At 39.5% G+C, this 27,860-nt stretch overlaps 1 protein-coding gene across 3 annotated transcripts in view; it reads left to right on the top strand.

Moving 5' to 3' along the window:
* The window catches only part of FNDC3B (fibronectin type III domain containing 3B), a 358,190-nt gene that overhangs the window by 248,445 nt on the left and 81,885 nt on the right, over positions 1-27,860 (top strand). For all 3 annotated transcript variants that reach the window (XM_082839878.1, XM_082839880.1, XM_082839879.1), the window contains exons 8-10: positions 6,303-6,454; positions 10,953-11,012; positions 26,232-26,370. In XM_082839878.1, coding sequence (XP_082696004.1) covers positions 6,303-6,454; positions 10,953-11,012; positions 26,232-26,370 — 351 coding nt within the window. The remainder of the gene's footprint in view (positions 1-6,302; positions 6,455-10,952; positions 11,013-26,231; positions 26,371-27,860) is intronic.

Genomic DNA, 27,860 nt, shown 5'->3' with positions numbered 1-27,860 from the left:
TCGGCGTGAGAAGGCAGAGCAGCAGGTTCGTTGACTGTCTGGGATGTAGTCAGACAACTTCATCATCTGGTCTCTGTCCCGTGTACACACACACGGTGTTTTTCTTGAGTTATACCTGATCATTTCTTTACTGCAGAAGTGATAAAGTCTGTTTCTGAGGATCATGTGGCTCTAGAAAGATAAAAGCAATATTTATATGTATTGGTCCTTTCCTCCTGATTCAGCATTTATTAAATGCTTAACTCTTCACAGGTTTTAGAGCAGGGTAGACAGGGTTTTGTATAAATAGTCATGATGTTAGGTGTAATATAGTCAGATTGTCACCTGAGAGGTCAGAAAGTCCAAAATGAGTCTCACTTGGCTAAAATCTAGGTATCGGCTGGGCTACATTCCTTTCTGGAGGCTCTGGGGGCAAATCTGTTTTCTCGCCCTTTCTAGCTTCTAGAGGCTGCCTGCATTCCTTGGCCCATGACCCCTTCCATTCTCGTATCTCCTTCTTTGACTTTCCTGCCTCCCTCTTTTACTTACAGAGACCCGTTTCTCATACTTGTTACTACTACATCAGGCCCACCCGGGTAATCCAGGGTAGTCCCTACTTCACAAGATCCTTCACTTACTCACATCTGTAGAGTCTCTTTTACCTTGTAGGTTCCAGGGACTAGGATGTGGATATCTTGGGGGTGGTCGTTACTCTGCCCACCATACCAACCCCTGGTCCCCACAAAAGCCTTCTCTGCTGGATGACAGTCCACCCATCCTCCCCAGCCCTGTTAGTTCTTCACACCATTATTCTCCCTTCTTTCCTCTCCTCCCCCCTCTGCCTGAAACTCTTACTCGTGGTTGTGCCTTATTTATCTTTGTGCTCCTAGTACCTAGCACTGCCCTTGGCACGTTGTGAACCCTTAACATGCATTTGGTAAATAAATGTGTGGCAGCCTGCAGTGGCTGTAGTGAGGCTCTGCCAGGTGAGACAGATACCTGACGGCTGGCCAGCATCATACGAGGCTCAGCCAGCCTGGTGGGATGTGGGCACGGCTGGGAGCCAGAGTGCGAGGCAGCAGCATGCAGAGGAGGGTCCTGTGAGTTGGAGCCCAGCGTGGCCATTAACTGGCTCTGTGACCCTGAGCCGCAGTTTCCTTACCTTTGAAAGGTCGGATAATAAATACCATGTGGGACTATCTGAAAAGTAAATTGTATGCTATTTATAGAGTCCTTGGAATGGAGTATTTTCCTAGAGTTTTTAGCATATCATTAGGCAAAAGTGAAACTCCCTGCTATACTCTGAAATGGGAAGGAGGGGCTGTTCACCTTCTAGGAAAAGAAACAGCTGCAGAAAGTTCGGCACACAATTGTCTGAAGGATTGCTGTTTTAAACTTTTTTTTCTTTCAGCTGCACCTGGTAACACCTCCAAATAAAACACATACATTTTTCTTCAAGGTTTTACGGATGGTTTGTTTTAGGTGTTAGAAACATTACTGAGGACTTGTAGATTCCAGTCATCTTTCTAGAACTTTGGGCACCCTGAATTAAGCAAGTCATTTACTCTTCAGAAACCCAGATACTATAAATATCCAAATACTTAGCCATTAAATAAAACAGGTACAAATATACAAGGTTTTTGTCCCGAGACTGTAACAATTAGGTGTCTTGGGGACTGTGCTCATACAGCCACTGCTGTACCACAGAACTAAGCTGATATGATTCTAAGTGGTTTACGGATTAACCTCTGCTAGTACCAGCCAGCTCCAACCTAACGTGGTTTAATCTGCTCTGATGGTGGTGCTAGATGAAGTCTCCCACATACTGGGCTGTTTATTTTCAGGATGTAAATAAATGTAACTTGGAATTGTGGTTCTGCATTGTTTCTATCCGCTAATGTTCAGCTTGTAGAAACAATTGATTTGTTGGTTCCAGAAGTGAGTAAACTGACCTAAAAGAAGAACAACTGTCCCTGCAAGAAGCAATCCCTTGAAACGTAAACAGCAGTAGATCTGGAAACAGACTTGAGGTTCTTAGCACTAAAGGAATTTTAGTAACAGATGAGTCTGAAATTCCTGGATTTGAGCATCCATTTCTTTGAGTAATGATCTCTTTGACCTTTTCCTTTTAAATTTTCCTTTATGTTATTATTTTTCATGATGGGTACTTCAGAAGTGAAGCCAATATTTCTATGGTAATATTTTCTTAACATACTCCCTAAATTGGATCAGCAGACCTCCCACATAGTTAAATCCAAATTTAGAAGCTACTAACTTACATAGAAATATTTTTGAACACGAGAGTAACAATTTAGTAACTTTATGAGAGTAAATGGTGTTTTTGATCCAAATAATGAATATCATTTGCATATAAGATAGTCTGTAAACTAAAAAAGTAAAATTTCACAGAATAGTGTTAATATACTGGGGATGAACAGGAGAGAAAGGGGAAAGGAGAAAGAGAGCTAAGGATTACATACGAAATAGGTACAAGATAATGCGGTCTTATCATTTGCGAATATGTGTATGCACATGTATATGCTTTTAACTAGCAGCTGTTCTCAAGTTCAAATCTATATTTAATCAATACATAGACAAAAATGACTTCTAATCAGTGTGTAATCGTTTAGAAGTAGATGGTTTTATGAGTCCTTCAAAGATACTTCAAAGCAGTTTAAGTAATTTCTATGCAGACTTAACACTAGTAACCTTCACAGCAGACTCGTATATCACTAGTGCTGAAACAAATGTCACGTTGGATCTTGTCCAATAACTTTGTAACTAAAAATCACCACTTTTATCACCATTACAAAGGAGATTGATTTCTGTTTATGGTAGAATCGTTAAGCATCAGCAAGTCAGTTATTTTTATGGCTTCTAAACTTCCTTTTTTGGATCACAGCCATGACAATCATTGTGATGATCAGGTTAGCCATGCCCCATTTCAGTTCAGTGGTCACCGCTGGTGAGAAAGTTTCACCAGAGAGAGAGAGAGACTGAATGAATGAAGGTGAAGCTTGTGTACGAATGCTGTTGCTCTGCAGTAGGCTTGAACCCAGCCTAGTTCCCAGAGTTCTGAATCTCTCATTAAAGTTATCACCTCCCTGGATGCTTGGAGTAAAGGCATCTACTGCTGAGGATTCCCCTTTACATGACACTCTCTTGAAAGGCACCGTGTAATTTCCTGGCATCAACCTTGGAGTGGGAGTGAGTTCCAAGTTCTAACAGAGACAAAGCACTCTTTCTCTCAGGATTCCAATGCCTGAAGAAAGGAAACCTGAGGCCCAGGAGTCAGTGAGAGGGAGGGAGGCGGGAGCACAGGAGGGAACAGGTCTCTCAACTCTGGTAGTAGTCTAGGAGGCAGGCTGCTCAGATCCAGGAAAGAATTCCCGGAAGCCGCCGTCCTTTGAAAATGATGCTGAGTTCTCCAGGTGCACTTCTGATAGGCTGGCTGATGGGAAGGATGCACTTGCACAGAGGTCTGTGTTCACATGACAGTTGGCCTTCCTAAGGCTTGCTCAGGGAACCTCGGGGAAAGGTGAGGGTTATTTTAGTTGATGCTTCAGGTGTTGTACATCACTGTTGAGTTAAGTAATAATTTAACCAAATCCTAAAGGAAAGACAGTAAATTCTTTTCTTTTTTGGTTTGATTTACATATATCATAAAATGATTATCACGACAGGTGCAGCTAACATCCGTCATCTCATATAGATGCAATATAAAGAAAGAAAGAGAGAAAAAATTTTCTTCTTGTGATAAGAACTCTTAGGAGTAAATTCTTAATAGCTGATGAAAAAAGTAGAGTTTAAAAGGATGTGAGTTTATGGATACCTGTTCAGTATCTAAAGTGCTAGCATTTGACTGAGCTATTTTGAGAAGTGGTGTTAATTTCACACCACCATTCATGGAATCCGTGTTACTACATACTGTGCTCTTGGAATTGGGCCACTTACCACCTCAGTTGAATGTTCCTCTGTACCTAATCAGCATCTTTTTAAATTATAAACTGAACTCTTCATAGCAAAATATATTGTTTTAAGTTAAAAATCAAATATAATATCCAGTATCTCAAGATTACTCATTAATGGTGTGTGAAGGAATTCAGCAAATACAATGGTGTATGTGGTAGAAACGCTGCCTTAAAATCTAATCAGGGGAACAACACACAGATAACCAGGTAAAGCAGAGTATAATGAAATGAGTGTCAAATATAGGTGCCCGCTCAATGTGGTTGGAGCACAAAGAAAACAGTTGCTGATCCTGAGCAGGGAGTCAGGCAGCACCGTACAGAAACGTTTCCTGAATTGGCCTCAAGCTGCCATGGGCCCCTCTGTGCTCCGTGTATCTGCCGTGAGGCCCCTCACGCATCTCTTCATCAGGCAGAGGTCATATCTTAATCATCTTTGTGTCCACAGCCCCTCACAAGTTAAGCTATGATGATTAAATGAATAAGCAAAGGCAACATTTGAACTGGGTCTAAAGGAAGTTTGTTAAAGGCAGGAAAGTGGGAAAGTCCAGAGCTAGGTCTCAGGGGCGTGAGAGGGGACGGCATGCTGAAGGGCGGGTCACAGCCGTCACAGGAGTAGTAGGCAGGAGAGTTGCTGCTGATCTGGAGCCATAGCAAGAAGGGTCGAGTTCAATTCTGTAACAGTGGCTCTCCAGGTTTTTTTTTAAAGATGTTTAATGCTGGTCTGCCATCCACTGTGTTACCTGTATCAGAAACTCAGACTGTCTTATTCCCTTTGATTTTTATTTTTCATTCAACATTTACTAAGCAGCCACTACTCACAGTTGAATATGACTTAGGCCTTCTCCTTAGGGAGTCCCACGGTCCAGTGGGGAAGGTAGGCAAATGCTATTAACATGATTAGCAATGAGTAGAGATAGCAGCAAGGTGCTGTGGGACAGAGAGATGATAGGATATTTCAGGGAAGGCTACTTGGGGGTAGTGAGGCCAGCCTAGGGTCTTGAAGAATGAGTAGGAGTTTGACTAAATAATTGGTTAAATATATAATGATGCTGTATCTATTTGGAACAGAGATGATATGGAGGGATCTCTGCTCAAAATGGAATGCATGATAGACTGAAAAGGGAAACTCAGTATTCATTTCCATATTTATTATTCATGCTTTTAAATTATCTTATATTTTAATACCCTTTATTTAGATCAGATAGTGACAAAAATAGAAGAAAAAAAGATAGAGACTTAGTAGTTTAGACATCTCCATCCACAGCCTACTCTAATCTACAGCTATAAAGTCTTGTATGAACGTTAAGCTTTAATGTATGTTTTAACTCTCATTTTGTTTTAATGTTTTCCAGACCAATATCTAGAGAGCAACAAAATAAACTTCAGAAAATTAGAACATTAAAATGCATTGACAGATTTATTTTAAAGAATTAGACTGTGCATTAGATTAGGTTTCTCCAGAAACAGACTCTGAAACAAAGATTGGAAGGCAAATGGTGTAAGTGGGGAGGTGCCCCAGGAAGCACGGTTAGAGTAGAGACTAACAGTGAGATTGCAGAGGAGAAGCCAGTGCAGGGTCTGTTAATGAGCAGGTTACAGCTGCGGGCAGCTGGGGCTCAGTCCTGCCAAGGATGCCTGGGAGATAGAGTAAGAACGTGCTTCAGAGAAGCCCTAAATAAGAGGGAAAAGTTGGGGCGTTGAGAGTCCCAGACTCCATTGTTCAAATGAAGCCTTGAGCGGAGGCTAAAGCAAAAGACAAAAGCAGAGCCTAGAGAGGTGAAACATCTCCACACATATTTCTGCCGTCTGTCAGCCTGGGCCATGGTTCCGTTTCCACCCCCCACCCCCCACCCCCGTACTGGGTTTTCCCAGGAACCTGCAGGACTTCGGGGAGCGTGGTTTGAAAGGTCTCAGCTTTGCAGAAGAGTTCGACATCAAGCAAAGCTTGGAGGCCGCTGGAAAGTACCTGTGGATGTGGGTTCCTTCCACATAATATGATGGCCATCATGGAGATTATTGAAATATCACGTTCAACTTTTTACCTTTAGAAAAATTCTCAAACGTGACATTATTTTTACTTTCTGGAGGACCAAGTGTGAATTGCATCAGACTTGGACATAAGTTTGCATAATAAAGACAGATGTTTTAGGAGCTATAGTTTGGACATCAGGACTTTGACAAAAGAATGCCATATAGGATGGGTGGGTTCTTTTTGGTAATTAAAATAAATTTGTAAATTAAAATAAATTCGTTTTTCTCGAGTTAAATCTGAGCCATTTTAATGCTACTACTAATAATCACAAAATGTTCTGGGGAGAAGTGTAGTGTCTGATTCATGTTTTTCTTCCTCAGGTTTCTAATATTCAGGCAAGAACGGTTGTGTTGTCCTGGGCTCCCCCTGTTGGACTTTCGTGTGGACCCCACAGTGGTCTTTCCTTCCCCTACAGCTACGAGGTTGCTCTGTCAGACAAAGGACGAGATGGAAAATACAAGATAATTTACAGGTAGTGTATATTTCCATGTGTTTTTCTCAGCTGCCAAACGTGAAATTGCTGTTACTAAGGAGAAGAAAAAACAAAGGAAAAATTTTAATGGCTTTGCAAATTTTCCTTTAAATAGTTCTTTTTAAGAATTAGTGATAATTGTAATGTCAAGAGTTAACTTTGTCCAGGGTAATTGCTAATCAGAAATGACTTTTATACAGCTATTTGGTGTTGGTCAAATATGTCACTTGGTTATGTTAGCTTGCCAGTGTAGTACTAAAGAAAAGTTTCCATTAACGTTGTCAGAGCAAAAAGTGAGCATGCCTCTTAGTTTTTACATATATCATGCACTTCTATGATCACCTCTTTTTAGGCCCAGACCTTGTGCTAGTCTTGTTTTTCAAAATTCTACGATGTGGTTTCCATTTCACCCTCCTCCTTATCCTCTACAGTAGTTTTCCAGTGTGCAGTAAAGCTTTTCATTCGGAGGCTATCTTAAATCGTCAGAAGTTTAGCACACCGAATAAGGGATTATCCCCTTCCACTTTATGGACTCCCAGATATTAACCATTTAAGTGATTTATAGCTGTGTTCTAGATGTGATAAAAAATTTTTAGGGTCAAATCTTTTCTCTTTTGTAGTTGCTGGCACTGCTCAGATTTGCACAGTAGGAAATCAGAGGCCATCTTGTTCTAACTACTTGTTTGACCTCTCTGTGACTGGCCCTGGGAGCTACTGCCCAAACCCAGTGTAACATGGTCACACAAAGCCCACCTCTTCCTCTGCCAGAGAAGCTGCTTTTCCCTTCTGTTTCCCTGCTGCAGACCTCGCATCTCCCTAGCCCCATTTCTAATTCTTAACTTGCTCCAGGGACTTGTCTTTTTCTGGACAAAGAAAAGGAGGAAAGAGAGACAGACAGAGGGAAGCCCTTTAGTCACTCTCTCCTGTTGCCGCCACGTAGGGCTCTGTCCTCTCTTCCTGGACTCCTACAAGAGTCTCCTCAGGCTCCTCCAGCATCCACTCTTGCTCTCCTCCCATCCAGCCTCCACGCTGCAAAAACAGAAGTCAGGCCAAGCCACCCCCCTGTGAGAACACTGCAGTGCTTTATCACTGTGCTTAGAATGTAGTCCTAACCCCTTGCTCTGGCTCACAACCATTGGGTTCTATTTTGAAAAGTCAGAATTGGTAGTGACCTTAGCAAAATATAGAGCACCATTTCCCCCAGCCCACCAAGAAGCAGTTAGATTCTGTCAATGCATGATGGTCATTGGTGGCAGGAGCTAGAGTCCCAAGTGCCCAGTGAGGCAGGCAGGTAACATAAGTGAGAAAGTACGAAGCTTGGGAATGAGGTGAACGGTGAACGGGAACACTCCTGTCTTCATCGATAAAGGAGCAGCTGCCAGTCACCTAAAGTAGGTTGTTGCATAAGGGAATGTAGGCCTAGATTTGCTGATTCCTTGGAATTTTTTTTAAAGGAAATGCTAAAAATCTGAATTATTATGTAAACCTTCCTAATGTTAAACTAATGCAGCAAATTCAAAAAACTTCAAAGATAAACTGCAAGTCAAACAACAGAACTGCACATGCAGGGTGTGGACATTGGCCTCCAGTTTGCAACTTTAAAAAAGTATTTTTATTTGAATAATTTCAAACTTATAAATGTTGCAAAAATAAAGAGATCAAGGAATATGTGCCTATGCTTTACCCAGATTCACATATTATTAACTTTTTACCCTATTTGCTTTACTATTTGATTTTCTCTCTTGCCTTTTCTCTCCTCTTAATCTGTATTTTTTCCTATTAGTTTTATACATCATGGTCCTTTACTGCTAAATACTGAAGTGTGTTTCCTAAGATATTTTTTTAAGTAGCTACAGTGCCATTACTTCATGACTTTACATCAATACCGTACTTTTATCCAGTCTATCATCCACATTCCAGTTTCGTCAGCTGATGAAATAATGTCTGCGGTAGCATTTTTCTTCCCCTTGTAGGACAAGATCCATTCTAGGGTCAGATACAGCAGTTAGTTGTGATGTCTCTGTAGCCTTCTTTAATTTGGAACACTTCCACAGTATTTCATTGTCCTTTATGATACTGCCTTTTTTTCCCCAATCTTCTGCTTTAATAATGAAAGCTGACATGTATACATACATACTTTTTCAAAAACAAAAGTGTTAAATATCACTAGCAGGGCAATAAGTTTAAAATTTTTAAAAAATTATGGCTAAATTGCAAACATACAGAAACATAGAGAAAATACTACAATGAACCCCCAGATAACCGTCACTCAGATTTAACAATTATTAAGATTTTGCCACATTTGCATCATATCCCCTTTATTACTATTATTGTTGTTGTTGTTGTTATTGTAGCATTTGGTAGCAACTCACAGATAACACATCAGTTACTCCTACATAGTTCAATATGGATCAACATAAGATTTTTTTTACATGACTGCAATGTCATTAACATCTAGGAAAACTGACAATAATACCTGGCATCATTTCATACCTTGGTCATATTCAGATTTTCCCAATTGTCTCAAAAATGTGTTTTAACATTGATTTCTTCTTCTGGGACTCCAAATGAAGTTTACTCATTCCCTGGGATTGTTAGGTCTCATAAATCTATTTAAATCTAGAATAGTCTCCCTTTCATCCTTTTTTTTTTTGGAAATGGAATAGCTACTTTATATTTTAAATTTTAATTAAAAAAAATTTTATTGACATATAGTTGGCATACATTATAGTTTTCAGGTGTATCTCCCATCTTTTTAAAAATTCTTGATCAGTTGCAGAAAGTGAATCACTTTTGTTACCAATCTGAATTTGTGGTATCCTTTAACTTAATCTTCCTCCCCCATATTTCTTATAAATGGATAGTTAGTTCTGGAGCTTGATCAGATGCAGATTTAACATTTGTGGGAGGCTTTCATCAAGGTAGTTCTATGTACTTCCTCTTCCAGCACACTGGGAGGCAACAGTGTTTGGTGGCCTCACTGTGATTAAATCGTTTGGGAATTATCCAATGCTTTTTTTTTTTAAATCTTATTTATTTATTTGAAATATAGTTGACATACAGTATTAGTTTCAGGTATGCTACATAGTGATTCAAAATTTTTATAGATTACACTCCATTTAAAGTTATTATAGGCTTTCCCTGGTGGCACACTAGTTAAGAATCCGCCTGCCAATGCAGGGGACACGGGTTTGAACCCCGGTCCGGGAAGATCCCACATGCCGTGGAGCAGCTAAGCCCGTGTGCCATGGCCGCTGAGCCTGCGCTCTAGAGCCCGCATGCCACAACTACTGAGCCCGCGTGCTACAGCTACTGAAGCCCGCGCGCCTAGAGCCCATGCTCCTCAACAAGAGAAGCCACCGCAGTGAGAACCTGCGCACCGCAACGAAGAGTAGCCCCCACTCGCTGCAACTAGAGGAAGCCCGCGTGCAGCAACAAAGACCCAACGCCGTCAAAAATTAATTAATTAAAAAATATAAATAAAGTTATTATAAAATATTGGCTGTACTCCCTGTGCTGTGCATTACATCCTTATAGCTTATTTACTTTATACATTAGTAGTTTGTACTTCTCAATCCCCTACCCATATCTTGCCCCTCCCCAGTTCGCTCTCCCCACTGGTACCCACTAGTTTGTTCTCTATATCTGTGAGACTGTTTCTGTTTTGTTATATTCATTTGTCTGTTTTATTTTTCAGATACCACATATAAGTGATAGCATACAGTGTTTGTCTTTGTCTGACTTATTTCACTAAGCACAATACCCTCCAGGTCCATCCATGTTGTTACACATGGCAGAATTTCATTCTTTTTTGTGGCTGGGTAGATACTGACATTTGTGAAGAATACAGTTATGCCCACACACACCCCTCTCACCTTTAAAAATTTTTTTAATGGGAACATTACGTATTTTCTGGAATGTTGGTGGTTTCCTCATGATTAAGTCAAGGTTCTTCTGCAGCTTCTGGTCAAATAAATGGTTTTATTTTGTGTAAGAGAGCTATTTATTGGCATGCATCTGTAAGAGAGCTGTTTATTAGTATTGATATGTGAGGGAAGCAGATTGAGGTTTCTTGAGGAGAGTTGAGAAGTTGAAGCTATTGGGGTTCTTGCCAGGACAATTCTGGGAGCCACCTTCAGTTGACAGCTGGTGCTGTTATTTACACTTACGTTTATCTAGGTATCTTTCTGTTCAGCTTGCTTCCTTATTTACTTATTTTTATGTAGTCATTTTGAAGAAGTGGTAAGATATTTTGGAATTTTATTCATAAGTTAGCCTTGCCGTTTTCCAGATCCAGAATGATACCATTTCAAGGAATCTCATGTGCTAGTCCAGAAAAATGATAATACCAAGCAGGAGAGTTTATTTCTGACTTAAGGTGGAAGTAGAAATAATAGTTCTTGAATCGCTATTGGTACCTGACTATGAGACCCAAATCCAAAACCTGTTTTATTTTTGAAACTGGTATCATTGACTAAGAAATGATTTTTCTTTGCAGCGGAGAAGAATTAGAATGTAACCTGAAAGATCTTAGGCCAGCAACCGATTATCATGTGAGGTGAGTATTGGGGAATTCAGATTGCTAAAATAAATAATATGCTCCTTTTTAAAAGTGTTTGGTTAACAGCACTTGCCTAACTAAAAGTGTCAGTACCTTTGCTCATCGGCCATTCCTTGATGTCCTACACTTGAGAGCATAGAGATTGGGAGTCCACAGATGTGCTTCTGGTAATAGAAAAGTAGATGATACCCTGAACAGAATTTAAAAATTATTTTTGCGAAGTAATTTTACTTTACGTAGTCTCCTAAGATCCGTTGGAATGCGTGGTTTAATATATAATATTTTCTTCTATAAAGCAATAATTTTTTACCATGGGTATATCAGTTATTATAGACCTTCCATGTAAACTATATGTTCAGCCAATATGACTAAATAAAGTCCTTCCCATGTTTCAAGTTTGGACCTAAAAGGCAGTACGTTTTGAAGTAAGTAGTGCAGATATCAAAATTATCTCTAGCAAGAGCTAATGCAGTTTTCCAAAACAACTCACATGGTTTGCTACCGAGTCTGAACTCTACCATGACTGCTCTGGAAGGCAGGGCTAGCTGATCTCAGGGAGAGACCCGGCCAACCACAGACCTGCGAGGATGAAAGTATCATCTAAATGTTTACAGAGCTCATCTGATTACTCAAAGATACATCCATCTGCGAACAGGCAGATTTTTAAATCTGAATGTGATCCGTAATATCGTTTAAATTTTCCTTTTAATTTAAACTTTCATTTTATTTAATTTTTAATTTGATCAGAAATTCTCATTTTATCTAATAGGGTGAACAACAACAAATTCTCCTTTCTTCAATTATATATGTGTATATCAAGATTATGTAATAAAATTGCAACCATCAAGCACACACCCTTTATTACACTTTCCAAAGGTTAATTCACACCACACGTTCCCTCTGTGGTGGAGTAGAGGCAGGGTAGCCTAGCAGGAAGAGCATATGTTAATTATTAGGCAGCTTGAGGTCTAGTCTGGTTCTGCCCATCAATTGACTGTTTTAACTTTGGTCAATCACAGAGAATCCATGCCACAATTTTCTCAGTAACAAAAGTAAGGAAAGTAGGGGTGTGTTTAGATTATAATATCTTATTAGCTGCACAAATGTGTAAAACTATGTTTAAAGCAATACATAAAAGAGCAAGGTTTTTACATTCAGTCATAAAGTGTATATCTGCTTAGCTATTGTTTTGTTTAGATGAACTCTGTTGCAACCATCTTTTCCTATTTGAATCAAAACTTTTGGATTTTGAGTGAATTAGCTTTAGCCCAAACTTATTGAACTTTTCACACCGTCTGTACAAACAAAAAGATTTGTATAACTTGTGAAGCTGAGATAATAGTTTAACCATTCTTTGAAATGGTCGATTTAACAACAAACCAGAAAATGTAACACCATATAGGTAGTCCTGTAAATGTTCTCCATTAGACATTGTTAACACGTGTTTCCTTTTTTCTCTTTTAATGTTCATTGTCACTGCTTTACTAAAGGTTTACTTTATTAATTTTCTGCTCATCCATGAGTTGACACTAACTTTAAAAAAAATTTAAATGTCACAGTCTGCCCTTTATTTACTGTCCTATCTGTTGTGTTGCCCTTTGTATCTTTTCAACGCCTCTTACAAAGGGTAAACTTGAGAATACTTGCTCATTAATTCTTTTTCTGTATCTTATGAACACCTTAAACTTCTGGGCAGATAAAAGGAATAATTAATGGATTCCCCAAAAGACACAGGAGCATGAGGTAGTTACCATCTAGAGGCCTTGGATCCAAGACTTCCTCCTAACACATCGGGGATCCCACCCTTGTGACATATTTGACACTTGTGTGGCACCACACATAGAGAGCCTAAGGCACCACCAGCTGTTATTTGGTCTAGTGCTCTGCTGGCCAGAGAGACGGAAAATTCTCCATCTCTTTGATCCTGATCTCTTTACTTTTTTATACAGCAGGTTCTCATTAGTTATCTATTTTATACACATCAGTGTATACATGTCAATCCCAATCTCACAATTCATACCACCACCACCACCACCACCCCCCGCCGCTTTCCCCCCTTGGTGTCCATATGTTTCTTCTCTACATCTGTGTCTATTTCTGGCTTGCACACCTGTTCATTTGTACCATTTTTGTAGATTCCACATATATGAATTTATATATTTGCTTTTCTCTTTCTGACTGACTTCACTCTGTATGACAGTCTCTAGGTCCATCCACGTCTCTACAAATGACCCAATTTCGTTCCTTTTTATGGCTGAGTAATATTCCATTGTATATATGCACCACATCTTCTTTATCCATTCGTCTGTTGATGGGCATTTAGGTTGCTTCCATGACCTGGCTATCGTAAATAGTGCTGCAGTGAACATCGGGGTGCATGTGTCTTTTTGTTTTTTCCACATCTTTATTGGAGTATAAATGCTTTACAATGTTGTGTTAGTTTCTACTGTACAACAAAGTAAATCAGCTATATGTATACATATATCCCCATATCCCCTCCCTCTTGAGCCTCCCTCCCTCCCACCCTCCCTATCCCACCCCTCTAGGTCGTCACAAAGCACCAAGCTGATCTCCCTGTGCTATGCGGCTGCTTCCCACTAGCCATCCATTTTACATTTGGTAGTGTATATATGTCAGTGCTACTCTCTCACTTCATCCAAGCTTCCCCTTCACCCCTGTACCCTCAACCCCGTTCTCCACATCTGCGTCTTTATTACTGCCCTGCCACTAGGTTTATCAGTACCACTTTTTTAAATGTCATATATATGTATTAGCCAACGGTATTTGTTTTTCTCTTTCTGACTTCACTGTGTATGACAGATTCTAGGTCCATCCACCTGACTACAAATAACTCAATTTCGTTCCTTTTTATGGCTGAGTAATATTCAATTGTACATATGTGCCACACCTTCTTTATCTAGTCATCTGTCGATGGATATTTAGGTTGCTTCCATGTCTGGCTCTTGTAAATAGTGCTGCAATGAACATTGTTGTATGTATATCTTTTTGAATTATGGTTTTCTCAGCGTATATGCCCAGTAGTGGGATTGCTAGGTCATACGGTAATTCTATTTTTAGTTTTTTAAGGAACCTCCATACTGTTCTCCATAGTGACTGTATCAATTTACATTCCCACCAACAGTGCAAGAGGGTTCCCTTTTCTCCACACCCTCTCCAGCATTTGTTGTTTGTAGAGTTTCTGATGATGCCCATTCTGACCGGTGTGAGGTGATACCTCATTGTGGTTTTGATTTGCATTTCTCTAATAATTAGTGATATTGAGCAGGTTTCATGTGCCTCTTGGCCAACTGTATGTCTTCTTTGGAGAAATGTCTGTTTAGGTCTTCTGCCTATTTCTTGATTGGGTTGTTTGGTTTTTTTTATATTGAGCTGCATGAGCTGTGTATGTATTTTGGAGATTAATCCTTTGTCCGTTGATTTGTTTGCAAATATTTTCTCCCATTCTGAGTTTCCTTTAGTTTCCTTTGCTGTGCAAAAGCTTTTAAGTTTCATTACGTCCCAGTTGTTTATTTTTGTTTTTATTTCCGTTACTCTAGGGGGTGAGTCAAAAAATCTTGCTGTGATTTATGTCAAAGAGTGTTCTTCCTATGTTTACTTCTAAGAGTTTTATAGTGTCTGGTCTTACCTTTAGGCCTTTAATCCATTTTGGGTTTATTTTTGTATATGGTATTAGGGAGTGTTCTAATTTCATTCTTCTATATGTAGCTGTCCAGTTTTCCCAGCACCGTTTATTGAAGAGACTGTCTTTTCTCCATTGTATATTCTTACCTCCTTTGTCATAGATTAGTTGACCATAGCTGTGTGGGTTTATCTCTGGGCTTTCTATCCTCTTCTGTTGATCTGTATTTCTGTTTCTGTGCCAGTACCATATTGTCTTGATTACTGTAGCTTTGTAGTATAGTCTGAAGTCAGGGAGTCTGATTCCTACACCTCCCTTTTTTTCCCTCAAGATTGCTTTGGCTATTTGGGGTCTTTTGTGTCTCCATACAAATTTTAAGGTTTTTTGTTCTAGTTCTGCAAAATATGCCATTGGTAATTTGATAGAGATTGCATTGAACCTGTAGATTGCTTTGTGTAGTATAGTCATTTTCACAATATTCATTCTTCCAATCCACGAACATGGTATATCTCTCCATCTGTTTGTGTCATCTTTGATTTCTTTCACCAGTGTCGTATAATTTTCTTAGTACAGGTCTTTTACCCCCTTAAGTAGGTTTATTCCTAGGTGTTTTATTCTTTTTGTTGCAGTGGTGAATGGGATTGTTTCCTTAATTTCTTTCTGATCTTTCGTTGTTAGTGTATAGGGATGCAAGAGATTTCTGTGCATTAATTTTGTATCCTGCTACTTTACCAAATTCATTGATTAGCTCTAGTAGTTTTCTGGTGGCATCGTTAGGATTTTCTATGTATGGTATCATGTCATCTGCAAACAGTGACAGTTTTACTTCTTCTTTTTCAATTTGGATTCCTTTTATTCCTTTTTCTTCTCTGATTGCCATGGCTAAAACTTCCAGAACTGTGTAGAATAATAGTGGCAAGAGTGGCCATCCTTGTCTTGTTCCTGATCTTAGAGGAAATGCTTTCAGTTTTTCACCATTGAGAATGATGTTTGCTGTGGGTTTGTCGTATACACCCTTTATTATGTTGAGGTAGGTTCCCTCTATGACCACTTTCTGGAGAGTTTTTTTTTTTTTTTCCTGCGGTACGCGGGCCTCTCACCGCTGCGGCCCCTCCCGCCACGGAGCACAGGCCCTGGACGCGCAGGCCCAGCGGCCACGGCCCACAGGCCTAGCTGCTCCGCGACATGTAGGATCCTCCCGGACCAGGGCACGAACCCGCGTCCCCTGAATCAGCAGGCGGACTCCCAACCACTGCGCCACCAGGGAAGCCCTCTGGAGAATTTTTATCATAAATTGGTGTTGAATTTTGTCAGAAGGTTTTTCTTCATCTCTTGAGATGATCATACGGTTTTTATTCTTCAATTTGTTAATATGGTGTATCACATTAATTTGCATATACTGAAGATTCCTTGCGTCCCTGGGATAAATCCCACTTGATCATGGTGTATGATCCTTTTAATGTGTTGTTGGATTCTGTTTGCTAGTATTTTGTTGAGGACTTTTGCATCTATATTCATCAGTGATATTGGTCTGTAATTTTCTTTTTTTGTAGTATCTTTGTCTGGTTTTGGTATCAGGGTGATGGTGGCCTTGTAGAATGAGTTTGGGAGTGCTCCTTCCTCTGCGATTTTTTTGGAAGAGTTCGAGAAGGATGGGTGTTAGCTCTTCTCTAAATGTTTGATGGCATTCACCTGTGAAGCCATCTGGTCCTGGACTTTTGTTCCTTGGAAGATTTTTAATCACAGTTTCAGTTTCATTACTTGTGATTGTTCTGTTCGTATTTTCTGTTTCTTCCTGGTTCAGCCTTTGAAGGTTATACCTTTCTAAGAATTTGTCCATTTCTTCCAGGTTGTCCATTTTATTGGCATAGAGTTGCTTGTAGTAGTCTCTCTGGATGCTTTGTATTTCTGTGGTGTCTGTTGTAACTTCTCCTTTTTCATTTCTAATTTTATTGATTTGAGTCCTCTCCCTCTTTTTCTTGATGAGTCCAGCTAAAGGTTTATCCATTTTGTTTATCTTCTCAAAGAACCAGCTTTTAGTTTTATTGATCTTTGTTATTGTTTTCTTTGTTTCTTTTTCATTTATTTCTTCTCTGATCTTTATGATTTCTTTCCCTCTGCTAACTTTGGGTTTTGTTTGTTCTTCTTTCTCTAGTTCCTTTAGGTGTAACGTTAGATTGTTTATTTGAGATTTTTCTTGTTTCTTGAGGTAGGATTGTATTGCTATAGACTTCCCTCTTAGAACTGCTTTTGCTGCATCCCATAGGTTTTAGATCATCGTGTTTTCATTGTCATTTGTCTCTAAGTATTTTTATTTCCTCTTTGATTTCTTCAGTGATTTCTTGGTTATTTAGTAACATATTGTTTAGCCTCCATGTGTTTGTGTTTTTTACGTTTTTTTCCCCTGTAATTTATTTCTAATCTCACAGCATTGTGTTCAGAAAAGATGCTTGATATGATTTCAGTTTTCTTAAATTTACCGAGGCTTCATTTGTGACCCAAGATGTGATCTATCCTGGAGAATGTTTTGTGTGCACTTGAAAAGAAAGTGTGTTTTGTTGTTTTCGGATGGAATGTCCTATAAATATAAATTAAATCTATCCTGGTCTGTTGTGTCATTTAAAGCTTGAGTTTCCTTATTAATTTTCTGTCTTGATGATCTGTCCTTTGGTATAAGTGATGTGTTAAATTCCCCCACTGTTACTGTGTTACTGTCGATTTCCTCTTTTGTAGCTGTTAGCAGTTGCCTTATGTATTGAGGTACTCCTGTGTTGGGTGTGTATGTATTTATAATTGTTGTATCTTCTTCTTGGATTGATCCCTTGATCATTATGTCGTGTCCTTCCTTGTCTCTTGTAACATTCTTTATTTTAAAGTCTTATTTTATCTGATATGAGTATTGCTATTCCCGCTTTCTTTTGATTTCCATTTGCATGGAATATCTTTTTCCATCCCCTCACTTTCAGTCTGTATGTGTCCCCAGGTCTGAAGTGGGTCTCTTGTAGACAGCACATCTATGGGTCTTATTTTTGGTTGGAACATTTAATCCATTCACGTTTAAGGTAATTATTGATATGTATGTTCCTATTACCATTTTCTTAATTGTTTTGGGTTTGTTTTTGTAGGTCCTTTTCTTCTCTTGTGTTTCCCACTTAGAGAAGTTCCTTTAGCATTTGCTGTAGAGCTGGTCTGGTGGTGCTGGAGTCTCTTAGCTTTTGCTTGTCTGTAAAGCTTTTGATTTCTCCGTTGAATCTGAATGAGATCCTTGCTGGGTAGAGTAATCTTGGTTGTAGGTTCTTCCCTTTCATCACTTGAAATATGTCATGCTACTTCCTTCTGGCTTGTAGAGTTTCTGCTGAGAAATCAGCTGTTAACCTTATGGGAGTTCCCTTGTATGTTATTTGTCATTTTTCCCTTGTTGCTTTTAATAATTTTTCTTTGTCTTTAATTTTTGTCAGTTTGATTACTTTGTGTCTTGGCATGTTTCTCCATGGGTTTATCCTGTGTGGGACTCTCTGTGCTTTCTGGACTTGGGTGGCTGTTTGCTTTCCCATGTTAGGGATGTTTTTGACTATAATCTCTTCAAATATTTTCTCAGGTCCTTTCTCTGTTCTCCTTCTGGGACACATTATAGACGTGAATGTTGGTGTGTTTAATGTGGTCCCAGAGGTCTCTTGGGCTGTCTTCATTTCTTTTCATTCTTTTTTCTTTATTCTGATCCACAGCAGTGAATTCCACCATTCTGTCTTCCAGGTCATTTATCCATTCTTCTGCCTCAGTTATTCTGCTATTCATTCCTTCTAGTGTATTTTTCATTTCAGTTATTGTATTGTTCATCTCTGTTTGTTTGTTCTTTAATTCTTCTAGGTCTTTGTTAAACATTTCTGACATCTTCTTGATCTTTGCCTCCATTCTTTTTCCGAGGTCCTGGATCATCTTCACTATCATTATTCTGAATTCTTTTTTCTGGAAGGTTGCCTATCTCCACTTCATTTAGTTGTTTTTCTGCGTTTTATCTTGTTCCTTCATCTGGTACATAGTCCCCTGCCTTTTCATTTTGTCTGTCTTTCAATGTGGTTTTTGTTCCACAGGCTGCAGGATTGTAGTTCTTCTTGCTTCTGCTGTCTGCCCTCTGGTGGATGAGGCTATCAAAGAGGCTTGTGCAAGTTTCCTGCTGGGAGGGACTGGTGGTGGGTAGAGCTGGGTTTTGCTCTGGTGGGCAGAGCTCAGTGAAACTTTAGTCCACTTGTCTGCTGTTGGGTGGGGCTAAGTTCCCTCCCTGTTGGTTGTTTGGCCTGAGGCGACCCAGCACTGGAGTCTTCAGGCCCTTTGGTGGGGCTAATGGTGGACTCTGGGAGGGCTTAAGCCAAGGAGTACTTCCCAGAACTTCTGCTTGTCCCCAAGGTGTCCTTGTCCCCACGGTGAGCCAGAGCCACCCCCTGCCTCTGCAGGATACCCTCCAACACTAGCAGGTAAGTCTTGTTCAGTCTCCTGTTGGGTCACTGCTCCTTTGCCCTGGGTCCTGATGCACACACTCCTTTGCGTGTGCCGTCCAAGAGTGGAGTCTCTCTTTCCCCCAGTCCTGTTGAAGTCCTGTAATGAAATCCCTATAGCCTTCAAAGTCTGGTTCTCTGGGAATTCCTCCTCCCATTGCCAGACCCCCAGCTTGGGAAGCCTGACATGGGGCTCAGAACCTTCACTCTAGTGGGTGGACTTCTATGGTATAATTGTTCTCCAGTTTGCGAGTCACCCACCCAGCAATTATGACTTTATTGTGATTGCACCCCTCCTACCATCTCATTGCGACTTCTCCTTTGTCTTTGGGTGTAGGGTATCTTTTTTGGTGAGTTCCAGTGTCTTCCTGTCAATGATTGTTCAGCAGTTACTTGTGATTCCGGTGCTCTCTCAAGAGGGAGTGAGCATATGTCCTTCTATTGTGCCATCTTCCAGAACACATCGCTTTTAGTATTTTTAAAAAATTCTTTCCTAAGAAAAATGTCTACATACAGTCCCAATTGTAGTTACTTTGCTCTGGCCCTTCCACAGTCCATATAGATCATTCATTCCCTTTCCCTATACAGCCTTCCATTTTTCAAGCTAGAGAATACTCTTAACACTTCCAGCCCCTACGTAGAGTCAGTCTCTTCTGCCTTGAATTGCTTTGGGAGGCACCTTGATGGCATAGTAGGCAGACCTTGGAATTTGGAATTAATGACTCAGGCACTTACTGAGGGTATGTGATTAGGCAAGCCATGTAAGCTTCAATGTCCTTGTTTTCTCATTCATAAAATGAGGATAATAACGATACCAGCCTCAGAAAGATGGTGTGAGAGCAAATGAAATATATGTGCAAATCTATTGTAAATCTGTAACACCTATAAATGTTTTGTTTGTTTTGTTTTTCCAAAGTGGTTGCAGATTTTCCACACATAATAAAAAGGACTTCATGATGAAGTTTGACCATACCACTCATTATTTTATTGAGATAAAGATATATCATAATTGGAGCTGAAAACAGCAGAGCAAAAATCTCTTTTTATGAAGCAGTTAACATTCTCAAAATCTTAGTTCCAGGAATGTGAGCTTTTATCAACACAGTAGCCTCAAATATAATTTTAAATTTAATAGTCACCTATAAGGTCTCAAAAAGCTACATGGAAATATTTCCTAACTTTTCCACAACAGAAGCTCCAAACGAATTCCATTACTGTACACCTGCAAGATGAACAATTATATTTATTACCGTTTTCATTTATTTGTACATTACCAATTTAGAAAGTGTCGCCTTATAGGAAGTCTGGAGAGCCAATGATAAAAACAGATGTTTCTTGTAGCAGTGTCAAGCAGGCTGTATTCTCCTTCTAGTTGTTAATAGTGCACATTGACAAAGGCCTGCAGAAGTCTCTGTTCAGATCACTCTTCCGTAGAGTGAAAGGTTTCTTTCTCAGCTCAGGTACTGACATCTCACCTAGGGCTCCTTTCTTGTTGCTCTTGGTTTTGCTATTCTGATTTCATCCCCTTCACATTGCTTGCTTGGTATCTTTATGGAATTCTTTTTCTCATTTTCAGTTTTTTCCTCCCTCCTGTTAGTGAGTATGGTCAGAGTTCACCAGTCAGATACACAACCATTTTTTTAAAGTAGCAGCCTCTCAGTCATGGAGTCCTGTCATTGAACTGTATAGTGCTTGGCATCAGTTCCTAGGCAAGAAGAGTTCTTGAATTCTACTTGCCATCAGCTCACTGTTATTGGGAATAATTTATTAAGAGACCAGTGGCATCCTTGAGACGGTGCTATAGGTTATGTGTCTGTAGCTGTTCAGATTGGCGCTTGCTATGCCCTTTAGTCCAAATTCCACATTGAAAATTGTATCCTGAGACATTTCAGGTTTTAAAGATTATTTTCCTCACTTTTTGCTATGTATTTTCGTGTCATTGCTCCACATCTATCTGACCACTTTTTTTTTTTCTCCTAGTGATTGAGGAAAGTAATTCATCAATAATTCCTCTATTATGTTGATTTAAAAAATTTACGTGTTGGGTCCTGGGTTATTTTTATTAAAGTCATCACTTTTATATTAGTTTCCCAGTTCTTACACAGATTGCTTTTTTTTGGTTTAATGTTGGCTGAATGTTTAAAAGGAATCAATTTGTAATTGTCAAAGTGTATTTATTCAGTGTTTCCATATAGGGTATTTTGTTATGGAATGACGCCACCAGTGCAGAATCTCCTCTGTGTGTGTGTGTGTGTGTGTGTTGAGGAAGAGAGAGGAATGAGAAAAATCCAACACATACATACATACAAATAAATAACATTCTGTTTTATAATACTTAGGCATAAGTGTGTAACTTTACAATCACAAACATTTATATATTCATTTATTTATACACATACAAAGAAAAGCATATTCCTCTTTTTTTTTTTTTTTTTTTTTGCGGTACGCGGGCCTCTCACTGCTGTGGCCTCTCCTGCCGCGGAGCACAGGCTCCGGACGCGCAGGCCCAGCGGCCATGGCTCACGGGCCCAGCTGCTCCGCGGCACGTGGGATCCTCCCGGACCGGGGCACGAACCCACGCCCCCTGCATGGGCAGGCGGACCCTCAACCACTGCGCCACCAGGGAAGCCCGCATATTCCTCTTTTAATTGGTAGTTTTATAATTAATAGTCGCATTGAAACAATCATTTTACTGTGAAAGTCAAGAATTTATATTTTTATCAATGATAGGATAATCAGGAATTTGAGTGTTGGAATGGATAGCAATTTCAATGCAGAATTTGAGGCCGTTTTCCAGTCATTGTCATAAACAATTTGGCAAAGAGGTTGCCGAGAGATGATATCATGTAATAACATTTCCCAGAAAAATTATGTGATGAAACAATCCAAAAATATGTGGTTGACCAGCTCAGTGTGGAGTTATGAAATAGGTGTTATTTTATTTTTTTTTAACATCTTGATTGGAGTATATTTACTTTACAGTGGTGTGTTAGTTTCTGCTTTATAACAAAGTGAATAAGCTATACGTACACTTATCTCCCCATATCCCCTCCCTCTTGCGTCTCCCTCCCACCCTCCCTATCCCACCCCTCTAGGTGGTCACAAAGCACCGAGCTGATCTCCCTGTGCTATGCAGCTGCTTCCCACTAGCTATCTATTTTTTATTTCGTAGTGTATATGTGTCCATGCCACTCTCTCACTTCGTCCCAGCTTACCCTTCCCCCTCCCCGTGTCCTCAAGTCCATTCTCTACGTCTGCGTCTTTATTCCTGTCTTGCACCTAGGTTCCTCAGAACCATTTTTTTTTTTGGTTCCATATATATGTGTTAGCATACGGTATTTGTTTTTCTCTTTCTGACTTATTTCACTCTGCGTGACAGACTCTAGGTCCATTCACGAAATAGGTGTTATTGACTAGAAATTGCAGCTCCTGGTATGTTACAGACGTGCTGGAGGAAAGGGGAGGCAAATTTCTGAAATTCTTGGAGCACCTGTTCCATACACATTTAGTTGGTACTTAAACAGAAACAAATGTGCAAACCCAACACAAGATTAGTTATATCCTTAGAAAAGTGTATTCCTCTTTGCTGGTATAAATGCTAAAAGAACTGAATTGTTTGCTGATATATTTAACTTAGGACACTCGTCCTACTCCACAGATCTTCCTGTCATATCGTGGTATTTAGAGAAAACACATCACCATCATGTGAGAAACATGATTGCAACATTCTTCAAAATGTAATGTCATTTACAGAGACTTTTCTGTGAAAATTACTGGTAAAAGCGGAGCAGGTAGTTATTACAGTTATTAGTTGCTATCTATTTACTGAACAATTTGAATTGACAGATGTAATCATGAGGTACTTAGATATCATGTCAAGTTTTAGGTACTGAGTGCAGCACATTTATATTGCCACGTGAAATAGATCTTGTTTCCTTTGCAGACAGACTTTTTACAAGTGCAGAGCATTGACTCCTCATTTAGACAAACTATAACATTCTCTGAGTTTAAAGACAAGGGCACTAACTCCTGCCGACCCGTACAACTGTCCGTCCTCAAGTACCCCAGATTTTTACTTGTGCTATCAGGTTCCTTCATTCCTACTGTCATCCTCCCAACCTGGCTGTCAGGAGCCTCCTTCTCTCGTGTCTCTCTAGCCCGATAAGTATGGATTTGTGACTCCAAGAATCTCATTGAAAAGAAAGAATGAACTTGACTGAGTCCAGCTCTCCCCAGATAACTAACTGCGATCTGCTAGTCCTTGGCAGGCCCTTTCCCTACCTCCTTTCCTCTGCTCTGTTACCCAATGGATTTTTTTTTTTTTTTTTACCCGATGGATTTTTGGTGCTGACTGTTTTTGTGGATATTTAGGACTTGGTCTGTCTGAGTATAGTCTGACTTCGTAAGCAAATGCCTAGTGACTGCAACATGAGATACCTCCTGGGAACGGAAGGGGGGAAAGAGGATTGGGTAAAAGGCAGCGAAAAAGCAATCTCAGTTCCGGGGAGCAGTAGGGAGTGGTGGGGACTCTGAACTGGACAGCACCTGCCCATCTAAAGGGGGAGCTGCTCTCAATTTCATTTAATTCCCGTCATTCAGGTCTGCAGCTCAGTGTTGCTAGAACTTCTGGTTTTTAAGAGAAGGCAGAGGTTCATTTTTTTAAACGAGAGATCTCCATTTTTTTTTTCAGCATTGGCTTAATTTTTAACTTTGTGTTTCTGAAGATTTCAGTTACAGTCAAAAGTGGACAGTAATTTAATGAACTCTCATATACCCACCACCTAACTTTTTATTTCCTTGGTGCCTTCTCCTACGCCCTCCCCCAACAGTTATTTTGAAGTAAAGTCCGGTCATCATATTATTTCACCTGCGAACCACATTACCATCATCACACACCCCATGCCCATCCAAAATAAACAAAAATGGTAAATTCCTTCATGTCTTTAAAATCCAGACACTGTTCCCATTTCCTCAACTGTCCTAAAGATGAAGGTTTTATTTCTTCAGTTTGTTGTAATTGGAATTCAGATGTGGTTTGAGTATTGTGTTTGGCTTATAGCTCTTACATTTCTTTTAAGCTATAGGTTTTCCCTCCATCCCTTTTTTCTCTTCTTGCAATTTATTTGTTGGAATAAATTTTTTTTTTGTCCTGTAGACTTTTCCACACTGTGAATTAGCCTGATTGAATCCTGTAGTGTTGCTTAATAATGTTCTCTCCATGTTTCCTATAAAGCAGTGAAGAGGCTTAATCAGATACAGGTTCAGTTTTTCTGGCAGGGATTTTATAGATAGTGGCATGGTCTCTCATTAGGAGTGCATGTCTCTTTTTTGGTGATCGTTGCCTATGTCCTTTAATTCATAGGTGGCAGTAATATTTTAAAACACTATATTCCTCCCCTCCCCCCACACGTATTTTGGGCAAAATACAGTCGATAAGCCATCAGTTGGAGAATTCGACTGATCTGTTAAAGTTCAGGCTGGAACCCTGCCCATGTCTGGAACATTCTGTGATTCATTTTTAAGTAACTTAACGCTCAGTGAACCTGTCCTGATACACAGAAATGATCTTGCCAACTCTTCTGTTTCATTTTCTGTTACCATGTTCCTACTTACAGTGAATGCAAAAAGGAGCATTTCTGTCATCAGGTTGGGTGAAGAGCATCTTAATGAGAGGTATCTTTTGTTTGGATCAAATATCATGGTGTCCTCCCCTAAGGCAAACAAGTCAAATATCCAGTAAATATGTATTTTACCTTTTAGAATGGAAGGTAGGCATGTCTGTTAGGACTTTCGACTTGCATGGCCTCTATAAATATTTTGTGGTGGACTTCAGGTGTATGATTTTTAAAATCCTTTCTCCTCAGTTAGGTCCTATTTTCCATAATGTTATCTGTAGCTGTTATTTATTCATTGGGTAGAGTGAGGGGAAGTGGATTGCAGGATGAATAGGACAGTAGGGAATATAGTATAGCAGTTAGATCTCCATGACTGAGTACAATTGATCCAACTTTCTAGCTGTGTAGCTTCGGGAAATTTACTTCACCTCTCTAGTCTGAGTGTTCTTCTGTCTTTAATGGCAGCTCATAAAGAGTTGTTAAGAATTAAGGACTTGATGTACTTACAAATTCTGAATAGCTTAATCCATGCATCTTCTTTAGGCAACAAAGATTCCTTTGTTGTCTTTTTAAAAGAGTATGTTTTCAAGGTTTCTTTTTAATGCCCAATATTTAAAAAATGAAAAAGTAGAAAAGAAGATGGTAAAAATCAGCCTAATCCTATTTTGTGCTATTTGAAAGGAGTGTAGTTTTATAATAGTGTGTTATATGCTTTTATTTTCACAGCTTCTCTGGAGAAATCGGGTCCATATGTTGAGTATCGAGCCAGGCATTTTAATGTGCAGAATGCACATCCTTAATCTTGGCTCCAGGTGTAAGAGTTAGATGTTCACATGGATAAACTGTACCTGAACTGTACCATGTTTTTAATGAATTAGAAGAGGGATGCATTTGGCAGTAGCAAGCCTGTTTCTGTGTGTGAAATGTCCTTATTTCTACCTAAATATCTGCAGTATTATCAACAGTTCAAAGATGATATCTACTTTGTTGTTTGTACTTCTACCTCTTCTCTCAGTTTGTGGACTCTCATCACTGCTTCTTGTCTCCTTTGGCCCAACCGTTATCTGTACTTTTAGCCTTTTTCCAGACAAAGTCAACCAGAGAGTGGCTTGATGGATTTTCGAATATATACTTGGAGGCCATTTTGGGGAATAAGTATATTTCCTTATTGAGCATATTCTTTTCCAGTCAGTAGACTCTGCCTGTCTTAAATGGGGCTGGGTGGCTCTGACAGTTAGTGGGAGGAGAGAACGCATTGAGGCACATCGCCTGCTGGGATGATTTTCCCCTGAAAATGCTGACCATAGTTAGGTCAGGACAAGACCAGTAGAGAGGCATAAGGGTCATGGTGTGTACTACATAAGAAATTCTGTTCTCTGTGGAAAGTCCTGGGGCAAAGCTGAGATAAAAACCCCGGTCTTCTGTGATGGGCCTCTGCCACTGACTGTATTTGTCTGTCTGTTTTCAGGGTATATGCTATGTACAATTCCGTAAAGGGATCCTGCTCTGAGCCGGTTAGCTTCACCACCCACAGCTGCGCACCCGAGTGTCCTTTCCCGCCTAAGCTGGCACACAGGAGCAAAAGTTCACTAACCTTGCAGTGGAAGGTGGGTAGCACAAAGTGGCAGGAATATTCTGAAGTCTGTAGCCATTTGAAACGTTTGTTTAGCAGTATTCCAGTTTGGTGATGGTGTTTCATTTTCTGCATAGTGACTATGCGAAACAAATTATAATGATATCAAAAGTTGCCGTCTCTATAAAAATTGGGCAAAAGAATGGGAGAGGGAACTGTGAAATCAAGTTTTAGCTTTCTTTTCAGGGTCATGAGCAACACTTTATAAGTGATATAAATACTTAAGATACCTAAATGTCATCACTTTCTGATAGTTTAACTCATTGCAGTAGACATTTGAGGACTTGAGTAAAACGTTTTTGTGAAGAAAGATTTAGAGATAAAGTAGGTTTATGGGTCCATTGGCTTCTTTCAGTGGTGACTCTGCAATGTCTAATATTTAAAACTGCCTAGAATGTTTAGTGTTCTAAACTACATTAAGGTTTCATTAATTTTGACTAATTAGGCCTTAGGTCAGTTAGGATTACTAATTATTTTTTTAACATCTGAATCATGTAGTAGTTTTCATGAAATACAACTTTCTGGCTACAAATAACTCTTGTCAAAGAGAGGTCCTTAAAGTAGTATATCATTGACTTATCAGTCACGGTTGTGTGTTTGTAAGAAAATAGTAGATTATGTTATCAATCTCTATAGTAATTATTTCTGTATATTTATACTTTAAAATATAGTTCAAAATGTAAAATTTATAGAGGTAGAGATAATAAAGATTTGTGGTATTGGGGGAAACCACTGATGTGCAAATAAGATGACTAGGGAGATTCCTTATTGGTGAACAAATACTTTGTTCTTTTGTTCTGAGACCAGAGGGTCAAATTTATCTTGGGAGTTGATAAAAGCAGTTGAGAGTAGTGGTTAGCAACAAAGCATGGACTTCTGTAGACCCCTCTCGTAGCCAGTGGCCAACATTGAGTGTGTTATTTGGACAAAGGCAAAGTTGTAGAATCTGAACTATTTTATTTTCCTTCCTGGCTTCCAGGGATAATCCAGGTCAGTGATTCCCTACCTTTTCAGAGTTTTAACACCCAACTGGTCATCATTGTTTAAGTCCTTGGAGCATATACATCCATTTTAAAATGTGTTCTGTATTTATACATATACGTATGTAAATATATCTTAAGGAAAGAGTTAAAATCCATTTTGTTTGGAAAGTATAAGAAATCGTAAAGATTACCAGAGGGACCCTGGGGTCTTATAAACCTAAAGTTGGGAATCACTGATACATACTCTGCTTAAAACCTGGATGGAATTCGGGCCTCAGGCAGACCAGCAACTTCTAGAAAAAGATTTCTTACTAGGAGGAAAATGTTTCACAATTTCTTTCTCCCTTTATTTAATTGTAAATCAGAAGCGTATTATTGTTCCATTCAGTTACGTGCAAACTTGAAAGTTCTGGATTCAGTTCAGTTTTCATGTTCTTAGAACAGATTTTCCAATAACGGTGCTCCAGTTGGGGGTACAAGG

This window comes from Leucopleurus acutus, assembly GCF_964270905.1.
Source record: "Leucopleurus acutus genome assembly, chromosome: 5".
NCBI classification, from domain to species: Eukaryota; Metazoa; Chordata; class Mammalia; order Artiodactyla; family Delphinidae; genus Leucopleurus; species Leucopleurus acutus.
This window is presented reverse-complemented; position numbering and strand designations above follow the sequence as displayed.